Source organism: Cyprinodon variegatus, unplaced genomic scaffold (assembly GCF_000732505.1).
Source record: "Cyprinodon variegatus isolate N-32 unplaced genomic scaffold, C_variegatus-1.0 Scaffold374, whole genome shotgun sequence".
Classification (NCBI taxonomy): domain Eukaryota; kingdom Metazoa; phylum Chordata; class Actinopteri; order Cyprinodontiformes; family Cyprinodontidae; genus Cyprinodon; species Cyprinodon variegatus.
This window is the reverse complement of record NW_015150827.1, coordinates 199,298-208,509: the sequence shown is the minus strand read 5'-3', so window position 1 is coordinate 208,509 and position 9,212 is coordinate 199,298. Positions and strand designations below refer to the sequence as shown.

The 9,212-nt window shown below is 38.4% G+C and overlaps 1 protein-coding gene across 1 annotated transcript in view; it reads right to left on the bottom strand.

The window, feature by feature from the left end:
- Window positions 1–8,777, bottom strand: part of LOC107092320 (WD repeat-containing protein 47-like) — an 18,732-nt gene extending 9,955 nt beyond the window's left edge. The window contains exons 1-7 of the mRNA XM_015386717.1: window positions 8,590–8,777; window positions 4,005–4,194; window positions 2,222–2,305; window positions 2,034–2,118; window positions 1,317–1,448; window positions 957–1,133; window positions 362–873 (exon numbers count right to left, since the gene is read on the bottom strand). Of these exons, the coding sequence (XP_015242203.1) occupies window positions 362–873; window positions 957–1,133; window positions 1,317–1,448; window positions 2,034–2,118; window positions 2,222–2,305; window positions 4,005–4,162 (1,148 nt within the window). The 5' untranslated portion in view covers window positions 4,163–4,194; window positions 8,590–8,777. The remainder of the gene's footprint in view (window positions 1–361; window positions 874–956; window positions 1,134–1,316; window positions 1,449–2,033; window positions 2,119–2,221; window positions 2,306–4,004; window positions 4,195–8,589) is intronic.
- Window positions 8,778–9,212: the final 435 nt, after the last annotated feature.

The window sequence follows — 9,212 nt, the reverse complement described above, 5'->3', positions numbered from 1 at the left end:
CCCCTGCTAATAAAAATATTCTGTTAATAACCCTGGACATTTGCATATATACACATCTTTTTCCTTAAAAGACAGCTGGACTCGCTTAAAATAAAGCAACTTTGCTTTGTTGCGTAATTTGCTGGACATGCCAATATGCCTCCATAGAGAAGATTATTTTTCTTTTCTTGAGGTTGCTAAAAGCAAATCTGTAATCAATCGTTTCATCTTAACACCTGTGCGATGCCAAAAATGCCTAATTTGGAGTCATCTTTCTTCGATAGCAACCTCTTCACTGAAGAGTGTTAATGTGACCCTTTACAGTCTAGCTAGGGTGTTTTCAAGGCCTGGAAAGAGATTGAATCCCCTGAAATGCTCTTACGTTTCCGGGGACTCCTCAAAGATGCTGTGGCATTCAGAGCTTTCCATCATGAGGCTCCTGCTCAGATTCTGTCCGCCTACTCCTGGATAGTGGAAGTTTGCAAACGAGTGAGACATTGGAGAGACCCCTTTTCCTGGCACTATGTCCCCGCCGCTCGCCCTTTTATCCTGGCCTGACAAACCATAGGACAGCCCGTCTAGCGCTGGGTTCAATGACCGGGACATGTAGGTGTCTGCAGACTGAGGTCGACGAAGGGGAGAGGAGGGGTACGGGGAGAGCTTGCTGATGAGCGGCGTAAGGAGGTCGGCGTAACCGGTCTTAGCTGGCTTGACCAAGCGGTCGACGTGGATATTAAGCTGCTTTTGTTCGAAGGCGCAGGTGAAAACGCTGTGGGAGAGGTTCTGCATCCAGGAGAGCAGCGACAGGTCCAGATCATCGCAGCCGTTACCACACAGCATGTCCACACCCAGAAGGACCTCGCTCTCGGTTATCTCCTCTCCCGTCGCCTTGCTCTGCACATGAAAACACGGTAAAGTTTATCACCAGACACATTTACACAAACAGACCAGCTCCATGTGTCTTCAGTAGCTCACACCTGACAGAACTCCACACAGCATTCATACAGAACTCCTTTAAGAAGCAGCTGAAAAAGTCGATCCCCGCTGGCCTTAAAACCAGCCTCGCTCAGTTTCCTGTCTGCAGGGATAAACTCTGCCACCATGTTGCAGGCCTCCTCAAAGCACTGCACCCTGGCTGTGCTGGGATTCCAGTCCTGATGGGGGAAAATGGCACATCGAGGCATCCAGGGTCAAACATTAACAAAAACAATCAGGAAAAACAGTCAGACTGTTATCTTCACCCCAAAGAAACATCTGTACAAGACCTTTATCCCCATTAAGCAGCAAACAAAGAAAAACAGTGACTAAGCTGTGAATCTAAAAGCTAAAAGTCTCACTTTGAACTCAGCATGGTTGGTGAGCCGAGGCAATGTCAGCAGCAAGCACAGTTTGCTGTAGTCGTCTTTGGACGGGCAGAACTCTTCCAGAGCGTGGAGACACTTCACGGCTTCCTGCATGGTGAACTCTAGCTAAAAAACAGAAAATACACACCATTCAGCAGAAAGAGAGGACATGAAACCACAGTCTACAGTTTCCCTTTAGACGTAAATTTGATGCAAAAAGCTGAGTTTACATTCAACCAACTGCTAACATTTGTTTCTGTAACATTACTTGACCTTTGATTTTATTATGCGAGTGGTCTTTGGAAGAGAACCAACAGGCCAACAGCATCACAGATCTTTTACACATTTTCATCTATTGTTTAAATGAAAAGAACTTGGTAATATTCAAGATCTCAATCATAAAATAGATCAACAGCTACGAGAAATGAGCCATAAAATCATAAATCTATCATTTGTCAGTGCTCATTAACTTTAAAACCAGTAAAATAATACTTTTTTTTATTTTATCAGAACTGTTAGGGCTAACAATATGTTGTTTTGTTATAATTATTTCTACAGAATAAACATACACAGATTAAAAGTTGAAATGCCTCTAATATTTTAGATATCCGATTATGCTACTGTAACAACAGATTGCTTTACATATCATTAGCAGTGGTACCAGTAAATGTCTAAGGTTCTATAAAACATCATATGTAGACTTGGACTTACATGCTGCGGCTCTTCTTCTGCTGACATGGCATTATTTACACACAGAGCCTCCAGAAACTTCTGCTTCAGGACGATGTAGCGAAATCTGTGGAGTTAAATATGAATTATAATAGCAAACGGCTGTATTTATTATGTTTACATTAAAAAAAGGGTAAATTATTTAATGCTGGAAATTTTTTGGTTCCTACCTTTTCCTGTCAAACTTATCCATACACTCAAGGGGCTGAATGAACTGGAGGACCTCATCCCACTGGCCGTCAAGGATCAGCTGCCTGAAAAAAATCCAACATTGACTACTCACATTTAGCTCCAAAATATGGCGGCTGATTTAAAATTAATCTCTAATAATCTCAAATATGTGACCAGTCACGACATATAATGCTATATTTGAATGTTTTGTGCAAATAGTGAATAGTGGATATACATTGTGTAAAGTGAAATAGATTTTATTTTACTTTTGGCTGCACATTTCACAGCTACAGATACCTCATACTTTTACTTAAGTAATAAATGAATCTGATACATTTACTTTGATGTTTGTAAATCCTTGGCAAGAATATAAAGTAGTAATTCCTCCACCATTGGCTAAAATGATTAGCATTACATTTTATCAAAGAATGCTGACAAGCAGGTTTAGGTGGATAATAGCTGACGCACATGTTCTTAGAATGAACACAAAATAAAAAAACTATAATGTATGGAAACTGACCTCATAAGGAAGAGAAACGTATTTTATTTAGGTCTTACTGCCTACAATGAAGTATTCAGTCTTCATTGTAGGTTCTGATCTTTTCAGTGGAAGTAATCATCTCTAACCTGATAAACCAAACTAAATGTGAGATTAAATGTGTAATTTAGTCTGGCCCCGATGAATGAGACATCAGAAGATTGTTGATGAGAACAACCCGTTGTTTTTCAAACCATGTCTGTGCCTATTGGCCAACGATCTGACCAATGAGCGCAACTGACTGTGACGTAGTAAGCGTGACAGAAACCTGGTGGGGGAATGTAAACGAACAGTCTGTCGGTAAAACAGCGAATACAGCCTTCTTAAAAAATGAATGAGCGTAGAGCCTCTTCCTGCTCATGTTGCAACAAAAACCCCAAGTCTAATCCTTCTAAAACTGATTCCAAAGCTGAATCAAACGAGAACTGTTCAATAGTTGTTGCCATCTTTCTTGTTGTGCTTTCTCCAGTGTTGTGCAGCTTTGTCGTCCCACCCTCAAAACCCCTTCCGCTTTGCATCCAAAAACTCAAAACACATCTCTGCGTTCTAATTGGCCCGCCAGTTCTTTTGGAACTGGGGAACTGATCGAGGCTAGACCACCTGCAGGCTAAAACAATTTTTTGCCGCTGGCGGGTGGGGCTAGTTTACTAGGCTAAATCATGTCAGAAGTTTGCACTGTGCATCTATTTACCTCTAAATGTCAAAAAATTTGCATATCAATCTTTGTAGCATCCATCTTCAGTTGATATTACTACATCGGTCATTTTTGCTACCTTATATCAACCACTTTGCCACGCTGTTCGCTTGGAGGGAGGGGGCAATAACAAAGGAAACAGAGGACAGCTTACAAACAGATGATGATATATTGCATATGAGGAAATCTCTTTATTTTAAGCCTAAAATGTAAACTTTTAAATATAACAATATTGCTTTCTCAAACACAGAAAGGCTTCTTCATGACTTAAAATAGCAGAAAAGCGAAAATCACCAAATTTGAAAAAAAAAAATAATAATAATACCGGTAATAATAAATTATTATTATTTTTTTTTTTTTCATTTTGCTCGAAAGTTGTCCGGGTGACATGTGTCCCAGGATTCCATGACGGGTCACATATACTGTCATTATAAGATAAATACAATTAAAATGAATTAAAAGATAATTCAATAAAAGGTTGATAATAAATGGCCGTTGGACTCAGAAATCTGATGAACCATAAACATTTCAGGTGAGAGTGAGAAACTACCTGAGGAACAACATGTCGTCTGAGTAGAGTCCATTGATGACGCCGCTCTCTTTTTCCAAAGCCAACATGCTGATGTGCAGCTTCCTGGAGTGGAGAAAGTCCAGGATCACCTTGATGATCTCCACCTCCTTCACATTTATGGTTTCTTCAGCCGTCATGGTGATCGACGCAGAGAAAAGGAGCAGGAAAGCTAAACATGAAAGACAAGAGAAGCAAGCAACCATGTTAGGCTATAGACATCAGCCTGAGCTCACTGCAGCAGGCTGGGGAAATAAGCAAGAAAACAGAAGACTCATTAAAGTTGCATCTTATTCATTGACTTTTATTATCTGTTGTGTCACTTTAGTAATCTTATTTTTAAAATATTATTGAAGCATAAACAGCCAGACCCCAAAGACTATCACACACCACTGTAAAAGTTTAACTAAATTATAGGATTGTAGGTAATGATTATTTTGCCATAAATTAGTGATTATTTTTTCAATTAATCGATTAATAATCTGATAGCAAGAGGTTCCTTAAAGAAGATTTTTTACAGAATTTAACCAGGTGGAACTAAAACTTCTCACTTCAGGAGTTCTGGATAGAGCAGAATGACAGACGAAAAAAATTTTTATCGAAAAAGGAAACATTTTAAATATTTTTTTTTACAGTTTTGGCATAATTATTACCCTGAGTGGGTTGCTCCTTTAGCTAAACACATGTTATACAGTCTGTATTCTCCAGTTAACGATTAACTGCTGTTTACTAAATTAACCGCTGATTATTTCAATTATTGATTACTCATGATTAATCTGAATAATTGTTTCAGACCTATTAAATAAAAATTTCTAAATATGGTACAAAAAGTTAGCAGCAGGGCACATGGCATACATTACTCCCTGAAAACAGAAGATTAGTTTCATTTCTAAAACTGACAGAACCATGATACTTCAGTTCTGCATAAAGCATATTCAATATGCAGGATTTCAGGCCATTGTTTCTTATAAATCCAGTTCATATAGCATTTATTATGGTTTCCGACATGGTTTTCAAGCTTGAATATTTCTAGTGGACCAACTGATGCTGCTTGTGCTTCAGATTTATGGTACAATAAACAGCAAGTAAAAAAGCTCCCGTTTGGAATTTAATACGTACACTTAATTGCATTCATTTTTATTTCTACATGTTAAAATGTTTTTGATTAAATAATCCAATTTAATGCATTTAAAGTCAAAGCCTTAATAACAAAATAATTAAAACAAATTTCCAGGAAATTCTGAACAGACTTTTAAATGGATATAAAAAGCAGGCGTCAATGTGGTAAAAACAAACTTCCAAATGATTTCAAACATGAAGAAGCAAAATAAATCAAACTTTCCAAATCAACCATTATGTAAAAAAAAAAAAAGAAAAAAGAAAAAAAAAAAAGTGTTTTTTGTAAAACAGATCTTTTTTGGTGGATGGTTCTTGACTTTTGTTGAATCATGACCACTGACTCTAACCAAGGCCTGCGGTGCTTTAAACATTTGTAAACAGCTTCAGCTGTTCTCTCCTGAATGAGTCAGCAATACTATCAGTGTAATGTTGGAAAGCGGGGCAGTGCTGTGAAGGTTCACCACCGTTATAGAACAGCTTTCCTGTACAGACCTAAACACATTAGACCTACAAAGTCTCTCATCTACAGCTAAATTACCTTTGGACACCTTATTATTTATACATTTGTTTTGCCATTTTTATTGCAGATTTTTTATGGTAAAACTGGTTTAACCCAAACTGCTACTATGCATTACTTCATATATCATTGTTTAGTAGAACAACCCTAAATTTAATTGAAAATAACAAAAAAATTTAAATAAAATAGAGACACAGTAGTTTAACTTAAACTCCTGTTACATATAAATCCCCAAAAAGTGCATCTGGACAGTGGCTGTCTCCATCAAGGCAGTTAATGCTTTAGATCAGGCATGTTGGTCCTCGAAGGCTGCTGTCCTGCAGGTTTTCTAGGTTTCCCTGCTTTAGCACAGCTGATTCCAATGAATGTGGTTCTGTAAAAGGCTGTTAATCAGCAATCAATGAAAATCAGCTGTGCGGGTGCAGGAAAACCTCTAAAACCTGCAGGACAGTGGCCATTAAGGACAGATTTTTGAGCATACCTGCTTTAGATAGTAACCCACATTTCATCTCACAGCTGGTGTTTCTCAATCTAGAAAACAGTGGCTGTAATTAGGTAAATTTAGCAATTCATTTTAAAATAATGGTGCATCAGAGTATGCTTATATGTGGGTCATTTATGACAAGATGATGTCATTTTAATTACTTTACATTCAACTTTTATTCTTCCCAAATTTTTTTCATGGTCTGCCCATATAAAGGCCTACATGGATAAATCTGGCATGTTTACATGACCTACTGAGGAAATCATGCTGATTAGTGTTCATTGTGTCCCTGTTAATCACAGAGATCGAGATGGGAGATACTCGAGTCCAGCAGAACAATAGCAGCAGCTCATACGAGGCATAAGCTTTAGGACTATATATGAAGAACAATACAATGTTTGCTCATGTATAATGGTGAAGAGAAAGAAAACTGAAGTTCAAACCAACTTTGCAGGTCAACAGAAACTTGACAGCAATAGCTTTATCCCCCCTCATTACAACAGCCCAACAGTGAAGCACAGGGAAAGCTGCATCATGCTGTGGGCATCACTTTCTTCAGCATGAAGAGAACCTGCAAGAGGCTGAAAAAGGCTGTGATAGAGGCTCACTTTCTAGAAAGACAATGACTCCTAGCATAGAGAGAGAAAGAGAGCTGCAAAAAGAATGGCACGAATCAAAACCTTTCTATGGGTTAGAACCGCTCAGTCCAACAGTAGTTCTATTTAAAAAAGATGAATAATGGATTCATGCATGGGCGTAGGTTTGCATAGAGACCATAGGGACATGTCCCTACCAACATTTTGGACTGACCTATTTGTCCCTACCAACAATTACATGTGAATAACATGTTTATAATTTACAATACAGCATTGTTGCAGCAGTAGATGAGTTCTGGATGGAGACTATTGACAGACAAAAACATGTTTTATCTAAAATGCAAAATTTTGTTAATTTTTTTACAATTTTGGTATAATTCCTGCTCTAAGTGGGTCGCTCTGTGAGCTAAAGACATATTTTAGAGTCTCTATACTCCAGTTAACGATTAATTGATAACTTAATTTCTTGACATTATTTCAATAACTGATTAATCCAATGAATTGTTTCAGCCCTAAATAAAATACATGAAATGGGTTAAACGGAGTAACTAAATCCTAGATGTACAACTTGTAGAGTGAGGTTAATATATGAAATGCTCAGTGTTAGTTCCTCTTCTAGTTCCAGGGCACATAAATACAATACATTTATTTGGCATCCGTTGAATCTATTATTTCGCTTTTTTTTATAATACAAAGAGAACATTTAAAAGAGTGGGTTTTACCTCTATTTACCTCTGCACAATTCTATATCTTTAAAATAAAATAAAAAAGTATAAATCAACATAGACATATTTGGACTATATTCTGTTAAATAGGCACAGATTTAGTGGACAAAAGTCTTAATTCCTCATTCATCAGAGCCAGTTAATCTTCAGTCATTGATAAACAGCATCTAGTGAGTGCAGTGCTTATAAGTTATGTATAAATGTAGCAAGAAATGCTGCTTTTCTATTTAAACGAAATACACCCTTATTTCCTGTCAAGCATAAAAAATAAGCATGCATATTTTTGCATAGGACCAATGACATCAGACCAACAGTGTCCCTGATTTCAACCAAAGCTGAAAATTAAACTTGGATTCATGGACCTTATATTTAAGGTCTGGGGGTTATTTTATATTTTTTGCAATTTTCCTCCCACACAAAATCTATGAATTTTGTGTTGACTACTCAAAATCGAGAAAATACATAATAGATTGTGGTTTTGTAATAAAATAATTTTAGAAAAAACCCAAACAAGTCGGTGTAATCCCTTTCCACGTGTCTGTGTAAAATCAAAACAACAAATCTGAGCAAATCTATTTTGCATAAATCTGTGAGTTTATCCTATCTGTATGAAACACCAGAGCTGCTCTATATCCAAGCTGTTTGACAGCTCAGGTAAATAAATGCTTATTTTAGTGGCACCAAAAACTTGTTTAATCTGGATACTTGTTGCTTTGCTATTTCAACGAAACTTTGGTAGGTAAATATTTAAAGATATTTCCATAACATGGTGTAAAATGAAGCAGAGCCCCAGAGAAAGCAGTGAGCTGTCAGTCAGAAAGCCTGCAGCTGATGGAGCAGCAGCTCTGCTAAGCTAGCCACAGACATGGTTAGCCAATAACGAGCATTAAGCCACAAAGTCAAACAGCATAAGAAGCTTAAGCTGCTTGTTATCTCCATATATGCGCTGAATTTAGCCGCAGGATTAGAGCGGAACCGCCAAACAGCTAGTTAGTGTCAGGGCTCCTAGAAAGCTGCCTAATTTAAGCAGCGGTAGGAGGAGAGCTAGCCAGGGCCGAGGAGGAGAGAGGCAGCATCCGTTAGTTAGTTAGTTAGCTGGGCGCGCGCGGGGTGACTCAACACTAACCTGCTTCTACAGAAACATGGGAAGGAAAAACGAAGACCCCCGGTGTGTTTCCGCGCTGTTCACAGGCGGTGTCACGGTGGTCCTGCTCGGTAGTCCTCCGTGTCTGTATCCTCTTTCTCCGCCGCGGCTGCGCTCACTGACTGCGGTCCTCGGAGCCGCCCTGCCCAGCCTGCTGCTGCCTGCAGAGCACCGCCTCCATCCGTCCTCCACACCTTCATGAGCATGGGGAGCTTCTTTTTTTCCTCTGTGAGCAGAGAAAGGAATAAATATTCATGAGTTATAGATTTAACTACACATATGTGTATGAAAGATTTCAGCTGAGGGGGGCCCTTTGCGTTTCACTCAATAAAACACAACATGAACAGTTCTTGTAACAAACAAAATCATGACTGAAAAGAAGCAAAAATGAGTAAAACATATTTGCCCCCATTCTTTTAAAAAATAAGAAGGTGTCACTCATACACAAAATAACTTAAGATTTTTACAAATAAAGAAAACATCAGTTGTCATATCGCTTCATCGTCAAGAGTTTCAGGTTTCTTTTAAACAGGGGCGGAGCTAGATGGGGGGCCAGTGGTGGCCATGGCCACCCTTAGCCAATTATTTGCCACCCCTACCATTTT